This window comes from Urocampus carinirostris, chromosome 4 (assembly GCF_059441175.1).
Source record: "Urocampus carinirostris isolate Australia breed hairy pipefish chromosome 4, RoL_Ucar_1.0, whole genome shotgun sequence".
NCBI lineage: Eukaryota > Metazoa > Chordata > Actinopteri > Syngnathiformes > Syngnathidae > Urocampus > Urocampus carinirostris.
The window spans coordinates 20,819,309-20,838,247 of record NC_142352.1 but is presented as its reverse complement, the minus strand read 5'-3'; the positions used below and the strand labels follow the sequence as shown (position 1 = coordinate 20,838,247).

General features: G+C 39.2%; 1 protein-coding gene across 5 annotated transcripts in view; it reads right to left on the bottom strand.

The window, feature by feature from the left end:
- The window catches only part of celf6 (CUGBP Elav-like family member 6), a 305,217-nt gene that overhangs the window by 283,666 nt on the left and 2,612 nt on the right, over positions 1-18,939 (bottom strand). For all 5 annotated transcript variants that reach the window (XM_088333899.1, XM_088333900.1, XM_088333901.1 and 2 more), the window contains exon 2: positions 1,533-1,615. In XM_088333899.1, coding sequence (XP_088190025.1) covers positions 1,533-1,615 — 83 coding nt within the window. The remainder of the gene's footprint in view (positions 1-1,532; positions 1,616-18,939) is intronic.

Here is an 18,939-nt window from a genome sequence, read left to right as displayed (position 1 = left end):
AATAACTGCCTGATATAAAGTCAACGTTTTTGGCCCAACAATAAAAATATATACATTATAATTAGTTATCCCCTGTGACACTAAAATATATCAGCCGACAATACTTGTTGGAAAAATTTCAAGCATATATGTATAAAGATTTGTGCAGATTGAGTGATTGTGCGGGCTTCTGAATTGTAGTCAGTTTCGCTAGTGCAATGGGTAGCACATTCGTCTGACACGCAATAGGTCGGGGACCTATACAGGCTGTTCTTGCCCAAGACAGATCACAGGGAATGATGCCTCAACAACTCTAGTGGTAAAGGGATCCAACCAACCAACAGTACAGTGAGTATTGTTTTGAGAATAATTTGGTCGCAACCAGGGTTGGGTAGGGTTACTTTAACTTGATTACTTTCAATTACTTTTGGATTACTACAATACCAAATATGCTAATAAAAGTAAAAATAAGCTAAATATGAATAAAATGACTAAATTTTGTGCAAGCTTGGGGAGTAACGGAATACATGGAAAGGCAAAAATGATGTTGGCAAACTGTTTGGATTTATTTTCATTTTGTTTTTGTCGCATTTTATGTTAGTTTTGCCGGAGATCAAAGAGATCAAAGCCAGGAGAGAAAGCTTACCACGTGTTGTGAGTCATAATTTTATTCATATTTAGTTTTTTTTGTCTTTTATTAGCATATTTGGTATTGGAGTAATCCAAATGTAATTGAAAATAATCAAGTTAAAGTAACCCTACCCAACCCTGGTAGCAACATTGCATACATTGGGGCAACAAGGTATTTAGTCAATAACAAATTGTTCAAGTTCTTGTACTTGAAAAGATTAGAGAGGCCTTTTATTGTCAACATGGGTCAACTTCAACCATGAGAAACAAAATGGGGAGAAAAATAAGAGAAAATCACATTATTTGATTTTTAAAGAATTTATTTCCAATTTGGAGTGGGAAAAAAGTATTTGGTCACTTAGAACAAAGTAAGATACCTAGCTGTCAAAGACATAATTGTCTGTACTCTTGCTGCTAAGGGTACCACCAAAAATCAAAAACATTGTAAAGAGCTGGGTAAAAAAATAAGAAAAAGGTTTGGTTTAGTCACTCTGAGTCTCAGTAGTTTGTATTCTTCCCTGTGCTTGTTAACACTGGTTTTCAGTTTCACTACACAATACAGCATGTGTCAAATATCACGCAGTGTCCCTCTAAGGCAAAATGAGAATTGGAAGAAAAACGGCAGCTGGCAGCATACGAGGTTAAAATAATTGTTTATACTTACTGTTTGATTATACGTGATAATGAGAGAGGGATCCCTCAATGCAATTAGCGTTTGCGGCTGCCATATTGCGAGACGACGTGCGGAAGGACGGACCTTATGAAGCAGCGCCGATCAAATATCTTCACTTGAGTCATTCAGTGCAATAAGACCCCTTTAAGTGAGCGAGAATGCTCCCGCTTCTGTATCTGTGTCGTCATGCCAACCTACCCAACGGGGTACTCGAGGGTTCGCGGATGACGAGAAGGGAGTATACACTTACCCCTGGCAGGGTCTTCTGTTCATGGAGGGCGCTCTGGGCTTTCAGTGCTGACTCTCGGGCACAATATGTTAGAAAGGCACATCCTGCAGAGAGAAGAAAGATATCACGAATTCTTGCCTAGGACTCCACAAGATTAGAAATAGCAACTCTCGTCACAATGGAGCTCTGAATGGCTCTGAACATAACAAGTACCATATTTGCCGCACTGTAAGGCGCATCCCTGAAAATGGCTCCTTTGTCCTATATTTTTTCATACATTGGGCGCACCGGACTATAAGGCGCACGAAATTGAGACGACAGGAAGAGGTAACATGTTTATTTGTGTATAATCATTGGGCTCATTACACACGCACTGCATATTAGAGTAAACACTGATTTGCATAGTGTATCTGATTGTTTAAACAGTCTCTCCACTTCTTCGCCTGTGTGTTGAAAACTTCTCGGTTTAATTTGTATACGTATGGATTTAAATAAAAGATAAGAGTGCAGACAAATCACTACTAGTCCACCAGTGGTACTGATGATGTACAAAAAAGTATTTTAGCTCATTATCATTATCACACAATTTTTACTCATAGTGCCTTTCTCTCTACTTCTTCAATGAAGAAAACGGAAAAGTATTTTAATAAAATATTACGCAGGCTATCTTACCTACCTATAGATATCAAACCGAGAGGTTATTGATGCACAGTTGAAAAAGTGGAGAGGCTGTTTACCCTTATCAGAATGCACTAACAATTTCAGTGTTTCTGGCACTGTGAGTAAAAATAGTGTGATAATGAAATAACACTTTTTTTTTTTTTTTTTTTTTTTTAATATGTCAGACTGGTGAGCTAGTGGTAAATCGCTTGCTTACAATCTATTAAAGCGTAATTATTAAATGTTTAAATACAGAAGTATACCATTAACTAAAAATACTGTATGCATTTCCAATCTTATCCACGGTATTCTGCAGTATACAAGGCGTACCGAGTTATGAGGCGCATTTTCAAATGTCTGGCTTAATTGAGGTGTTTAGGTGTGCCATATTCAGCAAATGCAGAAAATAGTGAAATAATGGTATGCCTAATTCACAATAATAATTAGAGACAGACGAGTATTGATTTAAGGAATATGTAGTTGCGATGGTAGCCGATATAGTATATTTAATAATCAGGAACTTTAAAACAAACAAATGGTTAATAAATATAGAACCTCAGCAAGTCTCTAAACACTATTTTGTGAATATTATTGTATATTGCTCCTGACATCCTGTTAATTTTAAAGTTTTGTAGACACTCAAAATAAAGGGAAAATACATCAATGGATTTAGGGTGCAAAGGAAAACAGGAAAGCCCACACCTCATATAATAAATTCCTGTTCTAAAAGACATTTTTATGAAATCCCTAGGTTACAAAAGCAGATGCACCCTAAAGCGTATGAGGTTTTTGAGTTTTTCCAGGACAATTATTTAGCTTATCTCAAGTACAAATGTTCATATTATCATGTAAAACATCGTATTTCCATCTGTACGATTCTTCCCCAGAGCCATTACCACCCTTAACACACATCACACAAAAAAACAAAACTCTTGCAAACACACTACCTCAGACAGATGTAAAATTGTAGTCATGCCTATGCTCATTTTGTGCAATTTTGCCTATTTTTGCACTACCGCATATTGCACTAATACGATCCCAAAACTGTATGTAACATCCTACATGCCCACACTTCTTGTGTAAATATGGTGTAAATTATAACCTTTATCTTTTTTGTTCCTTTATCTTCTTAGTTTTTCTTTTATCCTCACTGTGAAACTGGAGTGCCACGTCCAATTTCGTTGTCACAATATGTTGGTTTAAGATCAGGTAATTGTGTAATTGTAACTCTGTGCAGTCCTTTGAGCAATTTTTGTGATTATGGGCTATATAAATAAATGTGACTTGACTTGACTTGAATATGTTCAACCCATTTTGTAACAATGACAATAAAGGTATATTCTATTCTATTCTATTCTATTCTATTCTATTCTATTCGATTCTAAATAAAAGTTAGTATTGATCTACACCACAAGTCAGCAACCTTTTTGATGTGGAGTGCCATTTTCAAATTTTCTTGTAAATCAGTGTGCCTCACCAAGATTAATGACTCGCATAACATTTTTTGATATCCAACAAAGCTCTCGTTTTACACCACTCCAAAAATACAACATGGATATACATTTTAATCATATAACTCAGTGTTTTTCAACCCTTTTTGAACCAAGGTACACTTTAATTTATAAAGAACACGTTCGTTGAAAATGTTTGAAAATGTTAAGTTATTTCAAATATTTTACTGTACTACCTCATAAGCAGGTAATTAGTATATAAAAAGAAGTAAATAATACTTAAAAAAGAAGAATGTGATTTATGTTTTTATTTTTTACAGTGCAATCTTAAACCGCTTTGTTGAATAAATTAAGTTATTAAATGTACTGTGCTACCTCAAGAGCAGATAATTAGTATATAAAAATCTACTGCCACCTACTGATATGGATTACTATAACAGTTCCTCATCTGAAGATTGCAAAAATACTGAATAATCGCTTGATTTTTTTGGAAAGATAAAATTGGGCAGGCAGCATGGCGGCGCAGTGGTTAGCGCGTGCGCAGCTCAGTTCTGAGGTCATGGGTTCAAATCCAGCTACCAACCTTCCTGTGCGGAGTTTGCATGTTCTCCCCGTGCTTACGTGGGTTTCCTCCGGCCACTCCGGTTTCCTCCCACATTCCAAAAACATGCATGTCAGGTTAATTGGCCGGTCAAAGTTGTCCCTAGGTGTGAATGAGCGAGCGAATAGTCTGTCCCTGTGTGCCCTGCGACTGGCTGGCAACCAGTTCAGGGTGTCCCCTGCCCACTGCCCGGAGATAGCTGGGATGGGCTCCAGCACCCCCGCGACCCTACTGAGGATAAGCGGCGCAGCTAATGGATGGATGGAATGGATGGATAAAATTGGGCAAATTCCAGCGGCACAGTAGACAAGATCTCACGGCACACTATCCTCTGCGAGGCGCCACGCAAACACACACTGACACATGAAGCAGAGGAGGCGGGGCACTAATGTAAAGCCTCTAAATAACACGGCGTGCAACTGAAAATGGCTAAATTTCAGGTAAAAAAATTCTAAAATATAACTATTATTATTTTGCCGTGCGCTCGCATGCCACTGGTTCAAAAAGACATTTTTATGAAATCCCTAGGTTACACTGCAGGCACGCGTGTCATATGTTGCAGACCCCTGATATACGCTAATCTGATCCTGATATCTTTGGGAAATGTCACCATCTTTGAAGAAGTGACCCGTCCCCTTGCGTATGTCCATACTTACTATTAACACAGGTCAAATATTTAGGCCCTGAAGGTTTTTTATGCAATTTTTAACAGTGAAAAAAATAGTTATCTATATCATTATTTATATCACAACTGTTTTAGGACATAAGCCAAAAGACTCAAACCCAAAACAAATGAATACAATAGAAATAAAATAAATATTAAATCACACAATAGTTTGAAAGTAAAATCAAAAACACCAACAAAGTGTAAACACAAACAATTGGATCTAATTTGAAAGTTGAAATGTATGTGTAATCGTAAAATCCACCAACATTATTTTAGTAGTAGTTAAACCGGGAAGAGGGCAGCACGGCGGCGTAGTGGTTAGCTTGTGTGCGGCACAGTTCTGAGTTCATGAGATCGAACCTTCCTGTGTGGAGTTTACATGTTCTCCCCATGCTGGCGTGGGTTACCTCCGGGCACTCCGGTTTCTTCCCATATTCTAAAAACATGTATGTAAGGTGAGTTGGCCGGTCCAAATTGTCCCTAGGTGTGAATGGGCGAGTGAGTTATCTGTCCCTGAGTGTCCTGCGACTCGCTGGCAACCAGTTCAGGGTGTCCCCTGCCCACTGCCCGAAGAGCTGCGATGGGCTCCAGCACCCCCGCGACCCTACTGAGGACAAACGGTGCAGATAATGAATGAATACATAAACCTGGAAGGACTCACTATCAATCCGATTCAAGTACTTGCTCAGTATCAATAATATCGACATTTGGATAGATCCGCCCACCCTTCCTCCATAAAAGTATATCTCCATACTGGGTCGAACTAGACTTTTCTGTTTTATAGTTTCAGATAAAAAAATGAAACGTGCATTCTCTCAAGAGACCTCTCTGCACGAAAAAAGTTGCAGGAAGTAAACATGAGCGAATAAACACGGCGCTAACAAATGTGCGACAGCTTCCGTCTGGGAGTGTGTTCGAGTGTGTATGTGGAGCATGGGGAGGGGTTCATAGCTGACAGTGGGTGACCCCATTCAGCTTGAGGTTTTGCACCGTGCAGCATAATTTCCCATTACTACATGTCACAGCGGCTGCCAAGCATTCCCACGAGAGAAGGAGCGAAACACGCGCGATAACCCGCTAGCAGCATATACTCGAATAGCACAAGCGCCACCCCCCACCCCGACCCGACCGGTCCCAGCCAATGGCAGCCGGCCAAGACCGCTCCCCTTTCACGAGAACCTTCACCCGCTGGCAGCCACTTAGTCAGGAAGGGGGAAAAAAAATCACCCCGGGAGACGTTGATGAAACAGCGAGCTGTACAGGGAAAGCTGAAGAAGTTTGTGGTCAACCCGGTGCAGACGGGGGGACAATGTTCTTCAACCCGTATGAGGTTCAGTGGGTGTTGAAGGATTTTGTACATTTGACTATAAGGGATTTTATACGATTGAATACAAGTCACATTTATTGAGTGCAATGAAGATTTTCACCGAGTAGACAGACAGGTCACGCCGTTCCAAATGCAGAATATTTTGACTAGGGAATTTTGATAACAGGACTCTGACAGAGGACGGCAGGCGATGTTTTGAGAACAAGGCCCCGATGACGTAGAAACGCTCGGTGTTTTTTTGAGTTTTTCCAGACATCGAGACGAGGTGGTGGAGCTGTGGAGCCCACGTGGGGGCTTCCCTGGCACATCCCGGGAGGAGCCGGCACACCAGCTTGCGGAAAAAACGTGGGCCGAGAGAAGAAAGCGAGGAGATCGAGAGAGTAGGCTTGACAGAGACTCGAGCGACACTCATTTGGCCATGTTCGATGGAGTTCACTAAGTTAAATACTTGAAGAAATTAAATCTGCCCTCGTGTGGAAATGCCGGTCTCTTGTCCATCTTTTCCATCAAGAAACGAGCGTGCATTGTTAGGTGAATGTAGGTTGTGTTTGGTTAATGCAGTTAGATAACTATTTCGAACAATTTGGTAAACGATACATTTTAATATTTAATTCCTAACAGTGTGTATCTCTGTGTCGCGTGGTCATGTTGAGACATGAGAATGATAATTACTGAATCTTTCTCGCTATAAGGCGCACACCCGAAAAGAGTAATTTATTATCTATTTTCTATACATCAAATTATTCAAAATTAAAGCTCAAGATTATGTTTTTCCCTTGTTGCCTTATTGTATTTCCCTTTTTCATGTATCATTTCCGTTTGTGCTCTATTCTTTATTTTATTTGTTTTTTCTGCATTCCTTCTGTTTTTCTATTCCTTCTATTCCTTTGTTCTTCCATTTGTTTTTTTCTTTCCACCCCAACCTTTTTCTTTTTTCTTTTTCTGTTTTATTTTTGCTTTTTTCCTAGGTTTTCCTTTTCTTGTTCTTTTGCCTGTTTTCCCCTTTGCACCCCTCCACCCCAATTTTCTCTCTGTTCCCAAGTTGTTTTTCTTTTTTTCTCTTTTATGTTGATGGGCTGTCAGGACCAGAACGGAAACAGGACCCACTTGCGTTACGTTTCTCACATGTTTTATTAGAGGAAAGAGAAAGAGCTGCGCCAACGATCCAGTGTTCGCTGGATGCGGGAAGCAAATTGCTCTCGTACTCGGATTGTGATCCTAAAACGGAAGTAGATCTTCTGTAGCGAGCGATGGCGGTGTCAGGGATGAAAAAAACGGGTCAGTATCCGGGACTGAGAGAACATGGCGTGGTCGGGGTCGGAAGTGAGTCGTAAGCCAGAATGGGAGAGTAGACGTAGTCAGGGGACAAAAAGAGATCGTAAGTCGGGACGGGAGAACAGATGTGGTCAGGACAAAACAGGTCGTAGCCAGAGACAGACAAGAGCAAAAACGGAACAGGTGAGAGTCGGGGTCGGAAAAGGCTTGCCTAGTATTCATTTAGGTTCACCGACGGACTGACAACAGAGGATTGACAGGACAGGGTTCAATTAGTGACAGGCGGTTGGCGCCAAATGAGCGGGCACAGCTGAATCGCATCAGTAATCATGACATGGGCAAGATAAAAAAGATAAACATTTATTCTTTCTTTTTCTCTTCTTTTTTCTTTTCTTACTTCTCAACCTTATTTTCCTTTTTCTTTTTCTCTCTTTCTTATCCCTTTTTATCATTTTGTTTTCCCTGTTTTTCTTCTTTATCACCTTTTTGTCCTCCTTTTTTCTTTTAGTTGTTTTTATGTTCTGTATCCTCTTTTTTCCTTTTTTAGTATTTCTGTGTCACCCATTTTTTGTCTTTGTTTTTATTTTCTTCTCATTCTTTTCCCTGTTCTCTTTTTTTCCTTTCACTTTTGGTGTAAGGAAATAAAAGCTTACAATGTAATTTAAAATCGATTTCAAAGGATCTCAGAATCATCTAAATCTTTACGAACCATTGAAAATAAAAACCATGCCCATTACCGTTGTCCCACCTGTTGTGTCATTTTGCATATTTCTTTAGGTGAAACTTCTGCTCTCGCTACAGCATCCGAGGTCCGTAGGACTTTGATTTAGCGGCCCTGATTCAGTATCTGACGGGAGGGGGTGGGGGTCTTTTTGCAGAGTACGACAGCTGGCGAAAGGTTGTCCCTGTCAGCAAAAAAATCTTCCGATTGACTAACGACCAAGCCTCCGCAGCAACATGACACGATAGTGAGCAAATATCTATCCTGTGATGACAATATATTACTTGTAAAAAGTTTACGTCAGGCTACCGCTCAGCTCAACTTCTACGTCTCCTTTTGTCCTTTTCAAGCTTATGTTTTTGATTCGTTGAACTGGTGGGTAAGGACCCAAAAGTGGGTCACGGACCCGATTTCAGCCCTGGCAAACTAATGCTAAGAAAAAGAAAAAAAACAGAAGGTCGATTACTCAATAGATAATGGTAATGTCATGTTCCATCTCTTCTTCCTGTTTAGTCAATCAGCGCTGTCCCAATTTTCTTTGAGAGGGACCACATCTCATTCCATGGTAATTTGCTTGTTTTATTTCCTTTTTCTGTCCAAGAAAATTAGTGATGAGGGGAAGGAAAAGTGGGAAACAGTGAGAATGACGATAGAGTTGAAGAAGGATTCAATTGTGAAATCCGAAACTATTTTATGAGTGTCTGCTATTAAAGCATTGCTTACAGATACAGTAAAAGGTTGAAGATTTTATATTCCTGGCTTTTTTACCAGTATATTGATCTTCATTATCGACAAAATTAGGTAATTTCCGTTCTTAAGGTACTCGATTATTTCGTATTTTGGGAACACACTTATTTTATTATATGGCTATTTGAAGTTTTAGGGGGTCACCTATATGTTGTTTAGACCTACATTTTATGCAAGTAAATGCGGTACTTGAAGCCGTTTTGTTTTTTCCGATAATATAGTTTTTTGAAAAAATGTTGGTTGTATGATAAGATAAGGATGATGAGACAATTGCTGAGAAAATACTGATATGAAAGAATAAATTCATATAAATACAGCAAGTAAATCCTTCATTAAAACATGTAGATGCATATGCTGATTAAATAATAAAACTAAAATAGCGGGAAAACAAATGTGATAGTGGCAACGTGCTCAGTGACACATTTTAATATTTTAACAATATATTCTCAGATCTGTGCTATAAACTGTGAAATCATTTTATTGGATACATTTGAGAAGTGGAATTGATTTCTTGATTTGGATTCCAGCTTTTTATTTTGGTGGAATGGTGAGTCGTCGGGTCAGACCAGTTGAGAACCACTGCGTTAAAGGGCATATTTCAAACTCATGGCCCACGGGCCAGATCCGGCTCGCCGCATGTATAGTCAAATTTATTTGTCTGGCCCTTAATCCTAAAATGTCTCAAAGGACTGCTCAGGTTACAATTATGCCATCCCCGGATCTTAAACCAACATGCGGGCAAAAAAAATAATCTAAACCTCAACATGAGAAAAAACCTTAATAAGGTTCCTGTGAGAGCTTAAAGTTTCTGAGCCTCTAAAAATAAACGAGTAAAAAGTGTGCCTTGACTAAAAACTACATTTCCCACAAGGCCTGTTGACTACAATATCCACGAAGAAACGGCTAAACACCAGTATTTTGTATCGGGGTCAATGAATGGAATTGAGAAATAAATGAACCTACAAATTACCCAAAAAATTGGCTTAATTTACTATACAGTATATTTTTTTCAGTATTGCAGTTCACTTATCGTCGTTTAGCTTCTTCAGGGATTTTTATTTTGCGTTGTGTTCTGCATTCTGATTGGCTAAATAGAGGAAGATGCTTTATATCACCAACAAACCTGGACTTCTCCACCCTAAACTTGCTCCGGGGCCGATCAAAAAAGGCACTCCTTCGTCGCTCCCTAGCATTTTTAAAAAGTGTTTGATGATCAATATGTTTCCTTTACTAAGATTTGATGTCTTGTCATGTGTATTTACTGTGAATTTGTAAAAACCACTACGGTTTATTTAACATGCAGATTGGAATGTGACAAAAAAACACAAATTAAAATGATTGATATCATGATTCAAAAGTCCTTTTATTTGTATTTTTATTTTTAATGGGTACCTGAAAATGGGAACTATGCTGTTAGATGTTTTATCTATTAGAGAAAGGAGCTTAAGCGTCTCTAGACTTCTGCTAAGACACCCATGTGTCTAATTTTACATTTGTATTTCTCGTATTTCCTTTAAAGGCGCGTACATTCAATTCATTTTAAGTCAAACAACATCGGGATGAGTTTCTTCAATATTCTCTGGTTGATTAACAGCAGTCAGCTGATAATACTACAGTGGGTGCTTTGCGAGTAGTGCCATGTTTTCGTGGTTTCCAGCGGTCATATTTAATACACCGTTATGCATGTTATTTTTCTCTTGTGCTTCCCTCAGGATTGTCTCCCTGGCGCGCCAGATGTTTGATACCGCCGCCATAAAGTTTCTCCGAGCTCCCAGACGCGATCAAAAGCGATATTTGACGTCAGTATTTAAAGTTTGCGAAGCAATTAGACGCGGTAGTCCGGCAAGTGGAACGGACAAAAGCTGGAAAATGAAAACATAAAGTGTGTCGTTTGCGAAGCGGGGAAGTGGCGGCGTCCCGTGATGTGCAGGTTAAGTGGGGTGGCCACGATTGACTTTCCCATCATTGCGAGCGAAGCACCACAAATTCCTTTGAAATGGAAAAGGGAAGCAGTTCAGACACAATCGCTTTGATTACTTTCGGAACTTTCTTCGGCGATGGTTCGTTTGTCGAAATTCAAAGTAAGTATGAGCTCGGATTACCGCCACACGGGCGCGCTCGTGACATTGCATCATAGGCGCCGCCGCGAGCGGCAGCCTTTCCAGCAGCTCCGTGTAATTTCGCTCTTTTTGTGATTTATTGTTTTAATTGTCTGCTTTTATCTTCTGTGTTTTTCGGCCCGTTTGACGACTACACTTTGGATTACTTTCCACCCTATCATTATGGGTTTTAATGCACAAAAATGCATTTATTTGAGGGATCAACTCATTGCCCTGAAGAATGTTCGTGCCAGCGTGATGAGAGAGCCCTATCGTGGCTGCTAAGCGGCTAGCGGCGTTATAAGCCTTCGGTACCGTCCGTAATTATGGTAAACTCTCCACCAAATAAGACCGACGAACTGGCTGTGCTGGTGAAAAACATTAAAGCATACAGGGAGTGCAGTTTGCTGTGTTTAACAGAAACGTGGTTCACGTCTAGCGTTCCGGAAGCTAACGTGGAGCTACCCGGAGCTACCCGGCTTCAGCGGTGTTAGGGTGGACAGAGACACAAAAGCCTGCAGGAAGCGGAGAGGAGGAGGACTCGCTATCTACGTGGACACAAGATGGTGTAACCCTGGGCACAAAGATTTCCATCTGCTGCAGGGACGTCGAACTTTTGGCCTAGCGTGTGACCTCGTCCACTCCGCTGTTGCTAAACTACAACACAGCACCCCGAGGCCATCCTGTTAATCTGTTAATAAACAACAAAAGGGTACTGCTGGAAGTGTGAATTTCCCTACGGGGATGAATAAAGTATTTATCTATCTATCTATATATCTATTGTGCATTGAGTTTCTATAAGACGGCCGGTGTGGTCCATCCAAAATGCTCCAATCTCTTTGAGTGAAATTGAAATTATTTTGGTGATTAAATAATAATGTTCATATGAGTCAAGAAGAGGATGCACTCATGCAAGGATGTCACACATTCATCCCTTCCTTCTTTCCTTCCTTCCTTCCTTCCTTCCTTCCTTCCTTCCCTCCATCCTCTCTTCTTTCTCTCTTTCTTTCTTTCTTTCTGATGATTTTTCTGATGATCTTTCTGATGATCTCTCTGTGTTTTTCTTCATTTTTTCTTTCTTGTCTTCTTCTTTCAAACTGCAGAAGAAAGGCGTTGCCAGCGTGGCTTCTCTCCTTCCATGCTTTGTTCTTTCCTGCTTTCTTTCTGCTTGAATTTCCGTACTTTTCTTGCTTTCTGGCTTTCTTTCCTTTTTCCTGCTCAGTTCCTTATTTTCTTCTTTCCTTCACCCTTCATTTTTCCTGTCTTCCTTCCTTCCTTCCTTGCTTATTTCCTTCCTTCCCTTCTTTTTTCTCTTTCTCTCATTCATTACTTTCTTCATTACTCCCTTCCTTCCATCAATCCCAATAATTGGTATCAGGGTGATATTAGGCAATATTCTGAAGATCTCAAAACTTGTTTTTATCGTGTTACTTTCTAGTTAGGTTAGTTAGACTTGTCTAGCTAAGTAGCACATGCATTCATATTTTGTTTATTTTACTCGAAAAAATGTTTAAGATTGGTGTACACGTTTGCTTCCATTTATTTTATTATGTGGCTACTTTAAGGCAGTATTTGGGGGTTGTACTTTTATGCGAGTATATACAGTAGTTCGTAACTGCATAGTCATTTTCTGAGTAACGCGCTATTTTTGCTTGCCAGTAATCCTGAGGTAAACACAACTAAGTAACTCGTGACTGCAACCCAATACTGTTTTCCAGTAACGCGCCCCATCATAGTTTATTTCTCACCGACGGGTCGCACAATGGATGAGGACGATTAGGCTCCCCCTGCTTCGGCGGGTCCTGCACTCCTCTCTCCATGGCCGACGGATTGATAAATAATGCTACTGGAGCAACAGCTTTGCCCCCCCGCCATTATTCAGCGCGTCTGAGCGGTGCACGCTAGCTTCGCGGCTGACACTAAGTGTTATGATAATATAGTGCCGGCCCAAAATGATGGATGCGGAGCCGAGCAACCTGGGCTGACGAGCACCGTGCCCTCTGCTTAGAAGAAGCCAATATTCCCCCTCCCATATTTTCAGCTACCTGACAACAAACACGAGTCGACTAATGCTTGAGACATTGCAGATGAAGACGTGTGCACCCACTTCAAATCATAAAGAGGAACAAGGAGTACCGACAGCAGGCCTTGTTATCCATCCAGAATGTTGTCTTCTTTCATTTAAGGGACTCACAATGTCCGTTTTGTGAACTGGAACCAGAAATTAGAGCCGGGAAAATGTTTCAAGAGACATTGTGTATTATTTAGTGCTTTCTATTTCTTAAATATATAATGATTATGATAATACATTCATTGCACACTTGGTCATCCTTTTAATTAAAATTTCATTTTTTTATTCTTTATAATACTTGAATTGCTTTATATCTTATTTTATTTTTTATTGTTTAAATGTATGTAATCTGGCTGCATTTATATAGAGCTTCTTAAGTTAATGTGCTTCACACTTTTCCCTTTTACACACGAACTAACCAATAGCAGCGTCAGCCATGCAAGGCAACTACCTGCTATTGGGGGCATCAGGGATTCAGTGTCTTGCCCAAGGGCACTTCGACCTATAACACGGAGGAGGCGGGAATCAAACCTGTGACCTCTTGATCCCAAGACAAGCGCTTTACCTCCTGAGCTAATGCCGCAACATATATTGCAGCCTGGTCATCCTGGAAGGGGGATTACCTCATGTGCGGTCCCATCTCAAGGTTTCTTCATTTACTTCATTTTGAGGTTTTGAGTTTTTTCTTGCCCTCATGTTGGTTTTAGATCAGGGGATGGTGTAATAATAGTCTGTAGTTTGCAATAGTCTGTGCAGCCCTTTGAAACTCCCTGTGATTAAGGCCTACACAAATAAACATGACCTGACTTGACTTGTTCTATCATATGTTCCGGTCCGGAGCCTTCGCTCTAAAAAGGGGTGATTTACTAGTGATCCCAAGAGCCAAGAAGAGATCCGCAGGTTCGAGAGCGTTCTCCATTCGGGCCCCGGTGCTGTGGAATGCTCTTCTTCCTGAGATTCGACCTGCAACCTCAGTGGAAACATTTAAATCTAGGCCTCAAACACACTTCTATTCAATAGCATATGAATAACCTATATTTTATGTTGACAATATCCGTGTATTATTTGCCCTCATGTAGGTTTTAGATCAGGGGATGGTGTCATGATAGTCTGTAGTTTGCAATAGTCTTTGATCTGGCAGCCCTTTGAGACTCTTTGTGATCAAGGGCTATACAAATAAACATTACTTGACTTGATTTTTTAAAAATACTCAGGTGTCAAAAATGTGTATTTATATTGCATTTCCCGCAATATATACATTATAAGGCACAGCACCCAAAAACACATTGAATATACTGTACTTCATTTGCTTGTGTAGTGGGTTTATCGTTTTGGTGAATTCTGCTTCTCTATGTTTGTGAAAGCTGTACGGTTCACTACGCCTTCATGCAGGCCCATTTGAAACAATTCGAAATGTGAATGGCTACACACACAGCGATTTCACATTGATGTGGAGCTGCAAGGATGCCTGCAGATGAAAGATTCCAGGCCCATGGGCAGATATCAGAGGCTAGCAACAAGTTATCCTGAAATTAGTTTGGTTAAAGGATAAGGTATGAAAGCACAAGTCAGGAAGCAACGCAAGCAGGAGAGATGCAATTAAGAAAAGCTGACAAGCAATTTGGAAATTCTGTCTTCTATGTTTACCATCAATTATGTCTTTATACAGGCATAGCACAAAAAAACAGCATCAGACATTAATTAACATATATTGATGGACAAAATATCATTGATATCACATGATTCATTGTTTTTTAGGCCAGCAGAGAAGGCCTACCAGGCTCTCATGGCCCACAAAGGCTTTATTCTGATTGGCTAAACAGAGGAAGATGATTTCTATCTGTTGCTGCCGCCAAACTTTGGACCAATTTTCCCTTGCACATCAGCTCCCTTATTGTGCATTTTAAAAATATCTTTTAGTCCTTGGCTTTTAACACAGAATGAGTCTTTATTTACTGTTTTATTATTTAATTAGTTTCTGACTTTTAAAGTGTTTTTATTATTTAATGATCTATTTAAAGTTTTTTGTTAACTAGATTTTATGTCTACAACACTTTGTGTTCAGCTGTGACTGTTTTATGGGATTTGTTAATAAAATTGAGTTGAGTTAATATGAGACAAAAAAAGTTGGAAGTCTCCACCCACTAAACTTGCTCTGAAGCCACATGCAGGCACTCCCTTGTGGTTCTCTGGTGGGCTTTCAGAAATTGTTGAAATGAAAAAATTATGAGGTTTCTGTGGGAGAGAACTGGAGGGTCAATGCATTAAATTGAGTACATCACTTCTATATACTCGTACAATGCAGTTTTGTTCTAATACTTTCACCATTGAAACAACATTATTATGCTCACTCTAAACCTGCATGGATTTTCACAGGCATACTTCAATTTTATTTCCACATTTTAAACGGTGCAGCCGGACGGCTCTCGTGTGTTTGCAGTGTTGATATTCCAGATATAAGTTTTACGTTTTGATAGACTTTCTGTGGTTATGTATTCCCTTTTTGTGTTTGCAATGTGATTTCTAATTTCCTTTTTTGCAGGAGATTAGTCCTCGGACACTGATTGAGATGTTTTTTTTACATTCCTCAAGCAAGAATGTAACCCAAAATCTTGGACGCTAAACGATTAGAACAATCTAGGCACGTCCGATACTTTAATCTGCAGTAATAGTAATATTGGTGGATAAAATTGATACTGAGCCATGAGTGAGAAAACTCTCATGTGAATCTTACTTATGAGTCAATTTGACTTTTGCTGATGCATAACAACTTCAACCGCGTCGCTCTGAGTCATCTACAAACTACTGCAAATTGTTGATAGAAAAAGCGAGACCCAGACTGTGGATCCCCAGCACAGGGGAATCATGTGGCGCTTGCTCCCACCTCTCTCCTGGGAACTTGACTACCACTTTGAGACCACCAACAAGCTTTCGGCACTCGAGGAAAGATACTGTACATACAATAATCAGCTTTCTACCTTTATATATGTTTCAGTCCTTTTCAGAAACATTTGAAAGATGTCTAATATAGATACAGTTCTGTTCAAAATAATAGGAGTTCAATGTGACGAACCATAATATCCCTGTTTGTTTAATATATTTCTTATTGTTACATGACAGAAAAGTTACCAGTAGGTGCAAAAGATTCTAAGAAAACAAACAAGACCCAGCATTCACAATAGGCACACACAGAAGGCTGTGCAATTGGGCAAATAGTTAAAAATAGTAGTGTCTGCTGTCGACTGTACATACTCAAAACGTTTTTTTCTTGAGTTACGATTTACCAATCCTAATAATTTGCATGACCACAGTTTTATATAACTGCTTCACATCTAGGTCGCATGGAGTAAACCAACTTGTGGAACCTTTCAGTTATTTCACTAAATGATTGCTTAACAACATTCCACAATTTATTTTCAATTCTTGGTTTTGCTTACAAACAGCATTTTTGATACCACTCCACAAGTTCTCGATTGGATTGAGATCTGGGGATTGTGCTGGCAACTTTACAACATTATTTTATCGGTTCTGAACCAAGAATTCTCTTGGTGTGTTTTGGGGTCATTGTCTTGTTGAAACATCCATTTCAAGGGCATGTTCTCTCCAGCATAAGGGAACATAACCTCTTCAAGTATCTTGTATCTTGACAAACACAAACTGATCCATGAACAGCACTATATATATATATATATATATATATATATATATATATATATATATATACTACTTTCAACTTATTAAGGGCACCTCAAATGACACACCCCACCTTTAAAGTGACTATAAAAAAAAGAGTCTGCGTGCAGCTATCTTTTCGCTTAATCCAAAAATAAAACGAACATGACATGCAAGCTGTGAATACAAGGCCTCCTCTACAAGTGTCATCGCTTTCAGCCAATGAGAGCTTGCATAAGTCCCCTAGCGGGCACCCCACCCTTGAGGCAACACAGCTGCTGATTCACTTCACCTACTTTGGCTTTCTTTAATGGCACTAATCCTATTTCCTTGCATCCTGCCCGGGTCCCCACTACCGCACAAACACGTGTTACACCACGGCAAGAACTCATAACTGTAATGCATTGGCGGAATCTCATTAAAAGTGTAGACAAAGTGACTTTGAATCTGAAATCGGACCAACAGCGGGAGCCCACGTCCGCCCGGGAGAGGCCTAGGCCTGGGATCGGTCTCCGGAACAGGATTATCCCTCTCCTCAGCCAAGTCGTACCTCCCATCATCCTCCGTGTTGACATTCAGGGATGGCCGAGGACAGAGCGTCAACAGCAGCAACAGGAGATGTTGTTTTAATCGATCACAGAGGAGAAATAGGTGGAGCGAAGGCGGAACAGGTGGCGCCGGGGGGGTGGGCGAGACTTTTCAAGGCTGCTCGAGCTGAACTCATTTCAACGTGATCAATAAGATCATGAACTGTAGCCACCGCCTTACATATCATACATAATTTGACGGCAAGCACCGAGGGGGATGATTGTGAATCTTGATGATAATACCCATGTGGAAATGACTGACATGCAGACATTTTAGCCCCAAATCAATATTCTGTGCATTAAAACCGAATATGTTTAAATATAAACACGTAGTGACACATCTACACTCAAAACTACATAGTAATGCAATATGGGCCAAAATAGTAGCCAATATGAGCCAAAATTTCAATCTATTTTGGCTCATATTGGCTAGCATGTGCACTGCAAATATATGTATATATATATATCCATCCATTATCTGCCCCGCTTATCCTCAGTAGGGTTGTGGGGGGTGCTGGAGCCCATCTCAGCTATCATCGGGTAGTGGGCTGGGGAGACCCTGAACTGGTTGCCAGCCAGTCGTAATATATATATATATATATATATATATATATATATATATATATACAACACATTTTGATATATTTTAAAACACTTGTGGCATTTTCCTAATTTCAGGTTTTTGGCATTTTCAGTTGTATCAATGTTTTCTAGTAATGTTTTTTTCTTAATTTATCATTGTTTTGTTAAGAATGTATTTTCTAGTCGAATAAGAAATGTATGAGCCAAAACGAAAATAAATTTGTAGAAATAATTATTTTTTTAATCGTTTTACTTTGTTTTCCATTTATTTATTTATTTATTTATTTATTTATTTATTTATTCATGTATTCATCCATGCATTCATTCATTCATTCATTCATTCATTTTCTATTAAAGTTTTGGTGAAATAAACCTAGGTAGCAAATGTATGTGCCATTTGTCATATGAAATTATTTTGCTAATGTCCCATTGTATTTTTTTCCCATTTTTTATAAATAGGTGAGATGATGAATATAATTGGAAATTGTTTCATTCTTTTTAAAATTATTTAAATATTTTTATAAAATAAAAAGATGTACATTTTGGTAGATATGACCAATAAAGTGGGTTCACTAAAAAATTATCATTCAAAATTAATTTAATAAAAATAATACTGATACATACAATTTTAAATACATATCTATTAAAATAAATCTCAGTTAAGCGAAAGTTTAAAATATATTTTGTTAAATTTAAAATATGATTATTTGACAATTATTTTCTTCCCTAAACTTTTAAGATGTGTGACAGATATTAGGAAGGAAGGAAAGAGTAAGTACTGATAGCAGGTATCCTGTTTAATCAATATTTTTTCAAACTCAAAAATTCTAATACTTTACAAAACTCAAACACATTCAAAAAGACAATACACTAGAATGATTTCCTGTTGCAACACAAACACAGCCTTTGCATCTAGCGGCACCAGACATGCGCTTAAACGTATAGGAAAGGTGCAGAAAGCAATTAAA